Raw genomic sequence first — 15,961 nt, 5'->3', positions numbered from 1 at the left:
TTTCTTTTTGGCCTGCAATCAGAGACAGTAGAGAAACTGTCCATGAGACAATTAACTTTACTTTGCGAGAGCTTTGGCCAAAGATTAAAACTGCACAAACTCAGTAAAAGAATTTCCAATGCTAATTCTCATTCATGATAAGCTATTAGTGTGTAACTGAAACTACATCAAAACTGCCATAGAAAAATTACAGTTGATATTACCACATATACTGTAAATTTATTTATAAATACTGGCAATGTCTCTGGAGTGTTCGGCTATATTAAACGGAAATGCCTAAACTGAAAGACAGTGAAGATTGACGGTCAGGTAGAAAACAGATTTTATTTAATTATTACTAACACTTGAACCTTTGGAGGACATGAAAATGTTATTCACTTTTCATTGAATTACAACATGTGCACACACATAAGCAGGAAAGGAGTGTGGCAACGTTTGACCATCAAGGACAGTGTGCTCATATTTGGTTTGAATTGGTCCATCAAGAAATATTTAATCCAGAAAAACAAGAATGACAAAAGTAAATAAGGTCTGAAACTTAGGTACTGGAGGTCAACTTGAGGAACAGGCTTAGCAGAGGAATGTTTCAACACAGTCCTTCAAGTTCATGGTTTCAGCAGGTCTGCCAATATGTATCAGTTCATGAATAATGACAGGTTGTATGTGCCATGTCATGTTGGGATCATGTGATAGATGAATTCCATTCCTTAGATGCATCTTTGCCCAAACAATCCCACAACAATTGTTGATCACATCAAAAGATAGTTGCAATTGGGCAGGTCAGTGTCGAATTTACTGGAAAAATGCATTTAGGTTATTTGCACAGATCTTACTGCTTCAGAAAGCTCATCAAACTCCAAGAGGCAGGACAGTGCAAGGAAGGTTTAATTAGCATGTTAGAGGTCAAAGAGCAGTTGCCAATTGAGATGACAATTAAAGGAATTTAAAAGAGTTGAACATTATGACTAAAAACTTAAAAGTTCATTGCATTCAACTTTGACCCATATCCCAGCTGGGGCAATTAAAGTATGCAAATTAAGGGAACGGCAACAGAAGGACTTCCCAGTTGACATAATTGCCATTTCTGCTCGTAAAAAAGATATTGCTGCAGTTTAAAATCAAGCTTACTGCTGTTGATTGTCAGTCAAAGTCTTAAAGGTAGGGAGTTCCTTAAGGTAAACTTATAATTCACTTGTTTCATGGGCATCACTGAAATGATTGAATTATACATACCGGTAATTGCTGCTTACAGGCCATTTCGAAGCAAACTTATAGCATCTACCAATACAGTGACACGTTTCGACATTCCACCAAGGGTTGCATAGAGGGTCCCTGCATATGCCCTAAGAAAATTTTCTAACCTCTTAATTGGCGCAGAGTTCATTATCTGTTCGGGTTTTTCCTTGTTTCCAGCTTTTATCACTTAATTTTAGTACATTGTGTATTTTTTTAACCCTTTGAGTGCCAAAGTCAACTTTTGTTGCCTTTATGAAATGTACCCCAGTCAATGTTTGCCAAAATTTTGATGAAAACCTGTAGCCAATGAAATGTGATGTCTGTTTGGTCCAAAATAATTAAAAAAATTACAGAAAAATTCATAAAAAATTGTTAAAATTTTGCACTAAAATTTTTGTGGGAAAAATTACAGCACTCAAAGGTATAATAATTGCAAATTCATAGTACTTTTTGGCCAATCTTAGACATTTAGATTTTGATTGTGTTGCTGCAGCAATCATATCATCAATGTCAGTGTGAACTCCTACAGCTGCTATGTACCGGTAATATTGATTCATGTCACTGAAGAGATTGATAGTTACAGATTTTTCAATAAATGACTTCAAACCTGTGAACTATTTGCATTGCTCCTCATCAAATTTGATGTATGCTAAATTTACTCCCAGTTTTAACATGACAGGACCACAACATGGAGGATTTATGAAATCAAGAAAGCATATATTCCACCAGGATTTGAAATGAAATTTCCATTGTTGATGTGGAAATCAAAATAGAAATTAATTTTTGTACTTAAAACTAAAAAATATGTTGGTCACTAATATAATGACAAAGGTAGAAGCTTAGGGCATTACTATCAGTCAAGTTATAGTGCTTTTCTGTTGGTATTTAAAGTTAAATGACCTTTAATTCACAGATTCTTTGGAAATTTTTATATCACTCTCTTTTTATGGAGAGAGTGAAAACACTGTCCTGCTTTTCTTTCATTGAAACTTTATCAGACACAATTTCTGATGCCAACCTGCTTGATTGAGCTAACATGAAACCTTATTGACTGGTTGATTGAGCTAACATGAAACCTTATTGACTGGTTGATTGAGCTAACATGAAACCTTATGGACTGCATGGTTGATTGAGCTAACATGAAACCTTATTGACTAGTTGATTGAGCTAACATGAAACCTTATTGACCGGTTGATTGAGCTAACATGAAACCTTATTAACTGGTTGATTGAGCTAACATGAAACCTTATTGACTGGTTGATTGAGCTAACATGAAACCCTATCTACTTGTCGATTGAGCTAACTTGTAACTCTGTCTACTGCATGAAACCCGTTAGGTTGAGTGAGCTAATGGAACTGGCACTTCCCCTTGAGTGTTTCTCAATTCCCTTTGAAATATCTGAATCTGTAACTTATTTCTGAAAATTTTAAACCACTTTTATATAGTTTAATTAGTAAACCAATCATACTTAAAATTTAGACAAAAATTTAGTTCTTATTGGTGGAGATTATAATGCGTTATGCAAATTTAAGTTATGCAAATGTAATGGATCAAATATCTAGTTAAATGCAATCCCTAGTTTCTTGTGCTTTTTGTTCTAGTAAATGTTGAATTATACAGACGTCATTCATTAAAGAGGCACTCCCATTTGGTAACATTTTTAAAACACAGTTTTTAAATGCCAACGGTCGATATTTGACATGGCGACTGCGCGTGGATCGCGAGATATCGATAAAAACATGTCCTCAAAAGAGTAAAAGTTTGAATTCCGGTGGCCCACCTGAATTCAGCTTCCGAACATCGAACGTTCGGCACTGGGGCCATTGTCAACTAAGCTATGGATTACGAGTCTACGCTGACGCTGCTGTACGCCACAGTACCACTCGCGTCGGTGATCGGTTATGCCCGTTGGAGAAAGCCGAGTGTTACTGACTCGGCGAAAAAACGAAAAACAAAGTTTGCTGATTCAACCAGAATTCTCATAGGTGACTAGCACAGTTACGTACTGCGGTTGATACATAGCGGCCGTGGCCGCTACGTATCAAACCACGCGTAACTGTGTGGCAGACGACAAAATGTAGTCATCAGAGGCGGCTAATATTTTACACGTAAAAACTGATATCTATGTGGTATTGGTTAAAAATATAATAGAACTGATTGAGAATAATAAAAACCACAAAAACTATGGAGACGTTTTTAAAAAAAAACTTACCTGAAGTAAAGGCATAATGCTGTGTACAAAGTCTTCGCAGTGGGAGGTAAATTAATTGCGTCGTTCGAACTTATTATGGACTCCCTAGAATATCGTCAATCAGCACAACAACAAACCTTTGGGGGATTTCGGGTCATAATCAGAAAGATTCGTAAAACTTCAGGTGTGAAAAATACGCTCGGGAAATGACATGTTTTTAACGATATCTCGCGATCCGCGCACAGTAGCAACGTCAAATATCGATCGTTGGCATTAAAAACGTGTTTTAAAATGTTACCAAGTGGGAGTGCCACTTTAAGAGTTCAATTACAGTGTTGTAATCTGCAGGCAAACTCTAGTTGATAGCCTAGCTCTTTCTGTTATTATCATAGGCATAAATTGAAAGTATTGCAGAATGCCACTATAAATACTCTGTGCATATTAATATATCAATACCTCATTGTAGGGACATCTTAGTGTTTGTTTCAAAGGGTGCACTGCATGCCACAGTAAGTGAGGCTACCCACAATTCCCCTTGATTTGTTTACTCAGACACTTTTTGCTAAAGGCTTTTTCAATTTTATCAGTTTCTTAACAATTTTTAACTTACAATTTAAGTTCAGGATTATTTCTTACAACTATATGTTCCAAATTAAAGTTATTGATTATGTTTACAATTCTAGAGTAGATTGAATGAGAAGTCGATGTTTGGAGGTGATAAAATTTGCACACTTGTCAAGATAATAAGTTAGGCCAAAGTAATTAAATTCTTTGTTTCGCGTCCACTCAAAATGGGAAAAGGTACGCCTAAGCGGCTGAAAAACACACACAAGAAAATTAACACAATAATATTTGATTGCAGCAAATAAAAAATGGTATTAAAATTTTAGTTCAGAAAAGCTAAGCGGTTATGTTCTAAAATTTCCTATTCAAATATACCGTGTGTGTTTTTCATGAAAACCTTAAAAACCTAGGCGGGTGGGGACGCAAAACAAAGAATTTAATTACTTTGGCCTTATCAGCAATGAAGATGGTCTCATCATACCACCTGTCAGACATGCAAATTTCCTTTGCTACGAACATTTAAAAAAATCAATACCCTTTCTTTTGCCAACACAGATGCAACTTATTCCCATTATAGTTTCCTAGAAAATATTGTGTATGGCTGTCAAAAATCTATGTCAACAAAATTACAAAATTGCTATCTCCTCCGTGGAAAAGAGTTGATCTTCTCATTATTCACAGTGAGAAATCAGAAAATTGTGATCAGAAGTATGTTGCCAGAATGTTGAAATATGGACCCAGCTGTTCTGTGTACAGAAGAAATTTGCTTCACTGTTCAGCGAGTGATTTCCGTGTGTACAGATCATGGAGAATTGTGGGTAGCCTCACTTACTGTGGCATGCCATGGGTATATTTGTGAGGTCATGTACTCTGGATTAAATAATGCAAAACATCACAGGTAGCATATGAATGTCACGAAGCATCATCTGCTCGTCACCATAATGAGTCCTTTACTTCCCACTACCCATTTGTGTAAAGTATCCACCATGTTGTTTGAGTATACAATTGGATGCAACTTAAAAATTCGGGGCACCAATCACAGCTAGCACATGTCGTACATGATACAAATTAACACAGACGAGACCAAGTTTAGCAAGTTAACGAGTAGGGATACCACTATATGCACTATGTACTGCATTGTTTCAATCTGATGTTTGGATTGGTATGGATCGGTACAGTATTGCAAAATTAAGTGATTGTTAGCTAGCTCAAAGATTTGCCACTTCCAGTCGTATAATATCGTTTCCATTTGAAAGTCGGGTTACTGCTTTCTTTTGACAGTCAAACTCTTACATGTAACTGAGACGTCATCGATCTTGATGTACTCTGAGGTCACTCTAGTCTCATGGACTTTGCGTGGCCATCAGAGCTGATTGAAGTATGCGTACTAATTATAGCCATTATGTTAGGTATATAGGCTATTCATGGGTCACATACAACCACATGGCAGCGGTTTTAATCAAATGATCAAACGACTTGTTTGGCTAATTAAGGTCTGTTTTCAGGAAGCATACAGCTGCCCAGACATTAGAGACCTAATCGGCAAGCGAAGATGATGAATGCAGATATGCTGGTATTGAATCTCATATCCGTTTGCATGCAATGCCCAACAGTCACGCAAAATATCATAGATGACAGGTAATATGATCTTCATGTGAGTTAAATCACTCGTACCTGTACAAGTGTCATAAATCATCAAGTCAGATTACATCTGGGAATTGACAATTGACTTCTGCTAGCTTCTGAATGTTTGTCACAGCAAATAGGGAAGTGTATGTCTATATATAGTCAGTATTTTGTAGTGGGCCAATTGAACCACAATAACTCATTAGGGGGTCCAGAATGAGGAACTAGATAACTTTGAATGCAAGACCTGCGAATTTCAAACCCTGTCTACAATATGATGTTGCAATAAAATTTATCATGAGTAAAATAATATACAAATATATTAGAAAACAACTACCCTTTACTATAATCTCTAAAGTTCTCCCATTTGTGTAGAGTGTTACGCATATTGCCTTGACTGCGCAATGTAATCAACCATGCCTATCCTCTCAATGGATAAGTACATGTATAGTTATGGCAGGGAAAATTATGAATATAGTTTCTATGTTGTTGATCAGTTTATGAAATTATGTATGCCTCTTTCTGCACTCGGGTATAATTTTACTGTTTTTGATATATTGATTGTGTACGAGCCCTTGATTTTTGTACTGGTAGTCATATTGCAACTAGATGTACCTTCTGCTCTTTTGTAGAAAGATATATTTGATAACCCTACATGTAGACCATGGATCAGTAATATTTTCTTATTTGTTGTACGTGAAAACATTCATACATCAATAACTGCAGTGATATTTGTATTACACTCATGTCAATGCCATGGCTCCATGGAAACAACGTTTGAAACAGGATATGCATTGTCAATATCCCACATGACAAAAAAATACAAGGGAAATTGAGTGAAAAAACTGCTGTATGCTCACTGTTGGTCGAGTACTAATAATTAATAGATTAATGTCAAATTTTGGAATTTAGTTAATTTTTAACCATGAAGTTGACAGAGCAATTACACTGGCATACGCTATGTAGATATACAAGCTTCCCTTAGTTGCTTTTGACCTGGTAGCCTTAATTGCTTCCATTTAAAAATATTTTGTTTATTCATAATTGTGCAATTCAGTATGGTTGAACTTTTTGAGCAAGGTGTCTCTATGGTATCATTAGACTTCTAATTATTTGGTAAAATGATGAAATTTTCAGTACGAATGAGTAAACTGCCAAATAATCAAAAAATCAAAAAGTAGATGACAAAGTGTTATTTTCAGAGATTTGTCGGGTACTATTGTTTTACTGTATTGTCATACATTTAATGTGATGAACTGCTTCAATTTTACCCTATACAACAGGATAGGGATTGAATATACAACAGGATAGGGTTAATTAATTGTATGTTGTATAAGTTGATTAAAACATGTGAGGCATAACATTGTTATATACCATTTAATTTAATTTGATGAACTACTCCTACACAATATAACTTAATTAGTATTACAATGAACAAACAGAAAGGTATTACATAGATTAGACTTTCATATTATAATTACACCCATATTTCCCAAGCCAAATGTATGGTATAAAATCAGCTTGCTTTAATTTTTTTCAAATTTTAACATTTACAGTTGAGTCTTGAATCGTCAGGGGATTAATTGAAAAAATAGGCAAGTTATACTCCGATGGACAATCAGTATTTGTTGAAAACATCATTAAGGACATGCAGTGCTAGCATTTGATCAGATGACTAGTGGAACCCGGTCAAAATAAATGAAATTGTACATGTAGGTGTAATGTACCTGTACTGTATAGATCATCACCAACATGTTAAACAGATTTACGTAGTTTAGATGTCAATGTGATAGCTCACACTATTTAAAAAAAGGTAATTAAAAAGGGCATTATAATGTGCACTGTTTACTTTGTGATTCTATGGGTAAGATGTTACTGCCTTGAAGTTGATCAGTGAATTCTACCTCGCACAACACTATTTATTGTGGTTTCCCAGTTTAAAGTCTGACTTTTATTAGTGAGACATACACATGTTGATTCTCATTGCTGTTTTCTATGAAACCATGGTGCGTGTCCCAGGCTAATATCTGTGTACTTCTGAGTTATATGATTGTAATTCATGAGATGAAATGGGTCCTTGATCATTAATTTCATTATGTTGCCTGTCAACTGAAATTTTATGGCTTTTGTAGGCTTCATTATTTCTAATAATCATTATGATGTTAAAAATTAATATCTTGTTGCACCAATGAGTGACAGGGATGTAGAAAATTTTCGTCACAGCAGGGAAATTATGGTTTACATCCAGAAATGCTCGCAATGGGGCCATGAAGCGGTCGTGGAGGGTGGATGTGGGAGGGGGGTTCCCCCCCTCCCATGGTGTGGACTTTTTTTAAGTCTCCAGAATGGCTCTCCTAGACCCATTTTATGAATTTTTTGGTCAAATCTTGCACACTTTTACATCATGTATGATGTAACAAGGTAGGGGCAGTCAGGTGATCTCTCTTCAGGTATTTTTATTTCTAAACATTTAACATTTATTATTTGTATAGTCCTGTTTTTTCGATGTACACTGACCACCATAAACCAGTAACTTTGTCAAAGCCCAATTTTCTGTTCAATAGCTACCAGTGAGAAACTTTAAATTTACTTGTAGAATTGTCCCCATATTTGTCGTACGTCGGAATCGAAGAACAGCAACTTTTGCTGCACAAATAGAAATTCTAAAGTCTGATTTTTTGCTCACCGTTGCCATATTGAAGACATTAATTGCTAAACACAGCTAGGATTTCTTTCTCACCATCGCTCTGTGAGATAACACATGCTGTACATTGTTGTTTGATTCACGACCCGATGAATTGACATTACTAGTAGCGAAACTTTCAGTAATTGTTTCAAAAGTTTCACTTGAACACGGTTCACATTCAGTTGTTTTGATAATACTGGAACATGGCTGGCATTAAATGGGCATGCTCATAAACTAGCCAGAGAATGTTCAGTTTATGAGTGGCATTTAATCATTGGCCAATCATGTGCGGAACATTTGGGCTGATTGACCTTTAAAGGGACGCCAGTGACATTGTCTCTCCTGGAGACAATTCACTTTCAAATGAGCTGTTTTTTATGCTACGGCGCTAAAAGTGGACCTGGAGGCTATAGACAGAGTGGGGTCGGAAGCAATAGGCCATAAGCGACAAATAGGCTAGACTTGCACTAGCTGATACACTGCGAAAGTGCTGGCAGGTTGATCGGCAGAATTTCACCGAGAGTTTGTTCAGCCTGTTTATCAGAGAAACCACTGAAGAATTTCTTGATACTTGGCTGTTTATCGCCCGAATATTTACGTTTTGTGTGCAATCTCCGCAAAGTTGACATATAGGCTTGTCATGCAAATACAACTGCGTGACTGTACTGAGTCACTCCGAAAGCTAGCTGAACACATGCCGACAATGACGTACCAAAAAACCTCCAGCGAGGTCAACTTCGACCTGCATGACCTGTGCACTGCTTTCCTACAAGCACACGTTACTGCTTACTGATCGCTTATGTAGATTTTTTGCAGCACTCTTGTTCACAATTCAATTTCATTCGACTAGGAATTTTGGTGAGTCTGAAAAGACATGAAACTCTATAATTTTTGTGAACTTCGTACTCATGCAACTAATGCCTGATCCCATAGGGGACTGAATTTATTAACGCGATCGAGTGGCCATTTCTGTGTGAGTTAACACATGTTATGTATGATGATTCTCGTACTCAGTTTGACGATTGATTTTTCGGACACACAAATGCAAAAAACTGCTGTTTCTCGTTGCAGTTACATTTATTTTTAAAGATTTGTGAGAAGATTTTGGGTTTTTTTACATTGCAGCAGAAATGACATCGATTTTACATCTACAAATAATTTCACAGCCGGCAAAATTTTGCTGAGTGCTGGTTGTTGTTGCCGGCTGCCGGCTATTTTCTACATCCATTAATGAGTGTACATATAATTTATGGCCTTTATATACCGTATTCCTCCGATTCTAAGACCCCCTTTTCAGAACCAAAGATGACGAAAAAGATATGGGGGGTCTAATAAACGGATGTCACCGCGAAATCGAACACTATCTGTACTGATATGACAGGTTGTACTGGTGAGAGTAGTTGCACTGTAACAAACAATGCTATGAATGTATAATATCATATCTGAACAAAGTGAAGACCATGCAAACCAGATTTCAAGTGACAATTTTTTTAAAACACAATTGACATATTTGCATCTACTCAGATGTAAGGTATTTGATCATTACAGCATGACCAAGGGGATGATTAAGTTTGATATCTTTGTCAGAGATAATTTTTTTCTTTTGTGTGTAGATAATACTTATGTTTTGATCACATTTGGTAATGGTATATGTACTTATATACCAAATGTGAGCTAAAAACAAATTATGTCACTTTACAAAAGTTATTAAACCACCGGTATCTGTACCATTGAGAACAGTGTCAATGGGCAACATTCAACAGCTGAAGCATTTGATAAAAAAGTTTGGCATAAGATATTGAAGGGAGAGTGATGGGTAGATCAGCTAACCATGAAATGATTCATTCAAGCCTATCCTGCAGAGTTTATTTGTCACTATCATCTCAAGTTGGTTAAAACAAGTGAGGCATAACATTGTTGTATTACCAAAGACTTGAACATTTGAAGGCCCATTGAAACATTAATTGGGACTATGGTTTAGTTATACCTGCAATAACTGTGACATGCAAAGTGGAGGTACCGTATGTGTGTAGGTTTTGGCTTGATCACTTTTACTGACTTTTTTGCTAGTTGGAAAATTTGCCTGGCAAGAGGGATAATTTCCTCATGAAAACATCAAGTGAAAACGTTGCAGAACATATGACTATACATCAATTAAATAGGACAAAGTCTGTCTTTGTGAGATTTTTTCATCATTTTGTTGTTTGGTTACACTTGAAATTTGATGAAGTACCAGTCAACTGTACACTTATACTTGCAGCCAGACAAGATTAAACATTCAATGAAACATAACCTATCATCTCGTGTACGTATATACACCTGTCACCTATGATGTATGACTGTAGGGTGTGACTGTTACATACCGTAAAGTTTGTACTTCATGAAAGCTAGCTTTTGTAACAAAATATGACTGTAGGCGCTGTCTTTCATAATCACTTCCATGATGGCAATGTTTATATTTGTCATAGGAATTCATTTTTATCCACAGTTCACAAAAAGAAAGTATAATTTGGATTCAACAGAGGGTAACTTTTGACACATCAACATGGTTTCATTCACTAAGTGACATAATGCAAGTATTCTACGTCACAGTTATTGAAATCACAAAAAGGTCAAAATATTTATTGTTCTCCTACAATTAAGGCCGAAGTGATGATATAGTTGGTGATAATATTCACTCTAGTGGCATGTTACTTAGCATTCATTGTCATAAAATTTTGCTCTAACTTTCCTCAAGGAATCTTTCAATCATTCTCTTTCAAAATCAAGAATAAAAATACTGCAATTATACGGTGTCGCTCAAATTTGATCAGAATTGGTATATACCAGTATGGGTTACCAATGATCAACAATAAATGTTGTTTTTATCTGTTCAGTGGAGGACAAGTCTATGTTGATTTTACGGCAATGATTTCTGCACAGTACAACCAGAAAAACAACAAGAAATATTTAAAAAATACCGCAATTATACGGTGTCACTCAAATTTGATCAGAATTGGTATATACCAGTATGGGTTACCAATGATCAACAATGAATGTTGTTTCTATCTGTTCAGTGGAGGAAAAGTCTACGTTGATGTTATGGCAGTGATTTCTGCAGTGACAGTACAACCAGAAAAACAACAAGAAATATTTAAACCTGAAAAACAAGAATGACAAAAGTAATTAAGGTCTAACTTTAGGTACTGGAGGTCAACTTTAGCAACATGCATAGCAGAAACAAGCCCCTCTTAGTTTAGTATAAACGGTCTTCCCCCATCTACTGTCTATGGTTGCAGCTGGTCTGTTAATATGTAACAGTTCATAAACAATGACAGGAAATGAGTCAAGATCAGTGGAGTTTGCCAAGCCCTGTTTCTCACCAGGCATGCCTCCTGCACATTTGCAGGATTTCACTTTTTCTTACCTCATTTGCACATTTTTGACACTGATGTGTTCATTTGAACAAATTCACATCTCAACCCCTGCATCTACCTGTACACCAAATACTGAGATGGTAGCTTTGGCGGTATGGGAGCCTTTGTGTGTGACGGACATACATCCGCACATACCCACAAATATACAGACATACAAACATGCAAATCAGATGCAAATGAACTGATTCAGCTTATACGATAACCTCACATATACAGACATACAGACAGGCAAATCAGATGCAAATGAACTGATTCAGCTTAAACGATAACTTCACATTGGTACACCAAATGTGAGCTAAAAATAGGGGGTCACCGTGCAAATTTTGGTACTGGAGAAACAAATTATACCCAAGATTTACCAATATTAGAAATTCAAAATGGCTGCCATCCCTGTGTTAACTCTATGGAGAAAAATAAAAATTTTCGAATTTTGAAAATCTAAGCCAATAAAAAGTTTTCTTTCACCAAGAGCTTTAAGATGAACCCCCTCATGTGGTATATCAGAAGAGAATTGTAAAAGTTTGAGAGTCTGAATGTGAGCTGTACCTTCACCTCAAACATATGATTCAACTCTTGATCATAGGCTAGCTTTGCTGTTTATCGACATATCCTCCTATAACATTCAAATTAAAGCTACTCAAATTCTAATGATATTTAAACAATTCATAATTTCTAATTCTCGTAGGATCACTCTTTAGCAAGAATTTGTTTTGCATGTGATATATGTACCAACTCTATATAATGTTTTCTACCAGTTACTAGGTTTTTGTGTACGAAGTGAAAACACTGCATCATCGCTGGTTGGTCATGGCGTGATCTCTGTCACTGAAGTTGGCAAACATATCAAAATGAATGAGGTCAAAGGATGGGATTGGCAGAAAAGACTCAAGGTTTGTTGTAAATTTACTTTTCATCATAAAAATTTTAATACCAGGACAAACGTTATTGGTGACCCAGATTTCATTGAAGATACTGAGCTGGAAGTAGTATTGCAATATTTATCCAGCCTGACAAATGAGCCAAAATTTTTAACTTTTTGTTTAATTGAGTCCGGTAAATGAAAAATCTTTGCATACTGAAGTGACATTTTTCTTTTGAAGTGGCGTTGCACTGAACAACACTTTTAAAAAGTAGTAATATTTTATCAAAGATGACATAACAACCCCTTTATACTATATATTTTTTAAAAGCAGAGAATCTTAATTTAGTTCTGTGGCAAACATTTCCCCAAAAGATGAAGGGTTACATATTTGGAGTAGAAGACCTTGATTTTTATAATTGCTTTATGAAATCTAATATCTCATTTGAAACTAGAGTATATGTAGGAGAAATTACAAATTTGTTTTGCGTAACTACTCTCATCCTTACATTGTAGGGGTTGAAAGACTGAGATTAAAAAAGTGATTAAGTCATGTTATGCAAAAATTGAAGTGACTTTTATTCAAAATATAATAACTTTATTGCCAAATAAAATTGTCAAGTTTGATGTATTTATATATACATTATATATACAATGTATATATAAATATATCAAACTTGACAATTTTATTTAAATCCAATAAGGTCGGGGAGGAGTTTCATTAATCCTCTTAGAATGCCCTGCTTTTGACAAGCTTTGTTTAAAGTGGCACTCACACTTGGTAACATTTTTAACGCACATTTTTTTATGCCAACGAGGGATATTTGACGAGGCGACTGCGTGCGGATCGCGAGATATCGATAAAAACATGTCTTCAAAAAAGTAAAAGTTTGAATTCCTTTGGCCCACCTAAATTCAGCTTCTGAACATTGAACGTTTGGCACTGGGGCCATTGTCAACTAAGCTATGGAGTACGAGTCTACGCTGACGCTGCTGTACGCCACAGTAACACTGGCATCGGTGATCGGTCATGGCCTATGGGAGAAAGCTGAGTCTTACTGACTTGGCGTATAAACGAAAAACAATTTTTGCTGATTCCACCAGAATTGGCAAAGGTGACAAGCACAGTTACATGCGGTTGATACACAGCGGCCACCGCATGATATGCATAGACGCATGCCACTCGCGCATACCATGCGCGCGGCGTACTGTGTGGCAGACGACAAAATGTGGTCATCTGAGGCGGCTAATATTTGACATGTAAAAACTGATGTTTATGTGATATTGGTTAAAAGTATAATATAACCGATTTAGAATAATGAAAATGACAAAAACAACGGAGAAGTTTTTAAAAACTACCTGAGGTAAAGGCATAATCCTGTATATAAAGTCTTTGCAGTGGGAAGTAAATTAATTGCGTCGTTCGTACTTATTGTAGACTCCCTAGAATATCGTCAATCAGCACAACAACAAACCTTCGGGGGATTTCGAGTCAAAATCAGAACGATTGTAAAACTTCAGGATGTGAAAAATACGCTCGGGAAATGACATGTTTTTATCAATATCTCGCGATACGCGTGCAGTCGCCAAGTCAAATATCGATCGTTGGCATTAAAAAATGTGTTTTAAAAATGTTACAAAGTGGGAGTGCCTCTTTAAAGTGGCACTCCCACTTGGTAACATTTTTAAAGCACATTTTTTTAATGCCAATGGTCAATATTTAACGTGGCGACTGCGTGCAGATCACGAGATATCGATAAAAACATGTCCTCAAAAAAGTAAAAGTTTGAATTCCGGTGGCCCACCTAAATTCAGCTTCCGAACATCAAACGTTCGGCACTGGGGCCATTGTCAACTAAGCTATGGAGTACGAGTCTACGCTAACGCTGCTGTACGCCACAGTACCACTCGCGTCGGTGATCGGTCATGCTCTCCGGGGGAAAGCCGAGTCTTACTGACTCTGAGAAAAAACGGAAAACAAAGTTTGATTCCACCAGAATTCGCATAGGTGACTAGCACGGTTACGTGTGGTTTATACACAGCGGCCGCCGAGTGGTATGCATAGACGCATACCACGAGCGCGGCGTACTGTGCGGTAGACGACAAAATGTAGTCATCAGAGGCGGCTAATATTTGACACGTAAAAACTGATGTTTATGTGGTATTGGTTAAAAACATAGTACAACTGATTTGGAACAATGAAAATGATAAAAACTAAGGATAAGCTTTACAAAACTTACCTGAGGTAATGGCATAAAGCTGTATATAAAGTCTTTGCAGTGGGAAGTAAATTAATTGCGTCGTTTGAACTTATTGTAGACTCCCTAGAACATCGTCAATCAGCACAACAACAAATCTTCAGGGGATTTCGGGTCAAAATCAGAAACGATCGTAAAATTTCTGAACGTGAAAAATACGCTCAGGAAATGACATGTTTTTATTGATATCTCGTGATCCGCGCACAGTCGCCACGGCAAATATCGACCGTTGGCATTAAAAAATGTGTTTTAAAAATGTTACCAAGTGGGAGTGCCTCTTTAATCCATCATTCACATCCATCTAAATAAGTGTAAATTTCTACGTTTGTTACGATCAGTAGATGAGAATACTTTATTTAAGTCAGGTAAATTTGTTTACAACGCTTTTCAGCTTCGCTCAGAAATTCTTTCAATTGAAACTAAATTGCAATTTCTCTTTACCTGTCAAATCATTCAATTTCTTTTCTGTTAAGCGTTTGTATAAGTTTTTGAATTGTAACTCCTTGCAAATGGGCCGGAGGCCTTGAAATGCAATAAACTACTACTACTACTATATTTATATATAATCCCATGGTATTTTTCTCTGTTTGACATCATCGACATCGTATGCGAGTGTTTTTTGTGAAGCCGTACAACTTCGAGCTGAAGGCAAGATAGTACCCTTGAAATAGTGTAGTGAGTTTTCATTTTCTTTAGGGCTTGGTACCTGTTCATGGTGACAAGCTGCAGGAAAGTCAGTGAAAGTTAAAATGTTTCAGCTGCCATGCACGCACATCATCCGGGATGTTGCATCTCAGACAGATCAGGTGTGGTTGTTGTTGGAAGTGCTGGTAGTGTAGGTTCTGTAATAGATACACTGATAGGAAACCGCAGCTAAGGTCTGGTGACCTTTGGGGTTATAACCTCCTGGACACCATACCACAAATACCCTTTCAATATAATTTGGTTTGACGTGGATTATTTTTTATGCTTTTGGTTTCCGTCTGCACATTAAGTTTCTATGCTACTTGGACTGATTTCAGCAGTCGTAAAAGTTTTTCATCATGGTCATCATGAACTCTCGTCCAATCAGAATGCCTTGACGTGGCTGATACACTGAAATAATATTGAAATTATGGTATATT

The 15,961-nt window shown here is 36.5% G+C and overlaps 1 protein-coding gene across 1 annotated transcript in view; it reads left to right on the top strand.

Annotated features, from left to right (window-relative positions):
* Positions 1-15,961, top strand: part of LOC139147076 (extracellular tyrosine-protein kinase PKDCC-like) — a 32,805-nt gene that overhangs the window by 4,900 nt on the left and 11,944 nt on the right. The window contains exon 2 of the mRNA XM_070717932.1: positions 12,476-12,610. Coding sequence (XP_070574033.1) covers positions 12,476-12,610 — 135 coding nt within the window. The remainder of the gene's footprint in view (positions 1-12,475; positions 12,611-15,961) is intronic.

Source organism: Ptychodera flava, chromosome 13 (genome assembly GCF_041260155.1).
Source record: "Ptychodera flava strain L36383 chromosome 13, AS_Pfla_20210202, whole genome shotgun sequence".
Classification (NCBI taxonomy): domain Eukaryota; kingdom Metazoa; phylum Hemichordata; class Enteropneusta; family Ptychoderidae; genus Ptychodera; species Ptychodera flava.
Note: the sequence above shows the minus strand (reverse complement) of the source record. Positions and strands in the feature narration are given on the sequence as shown.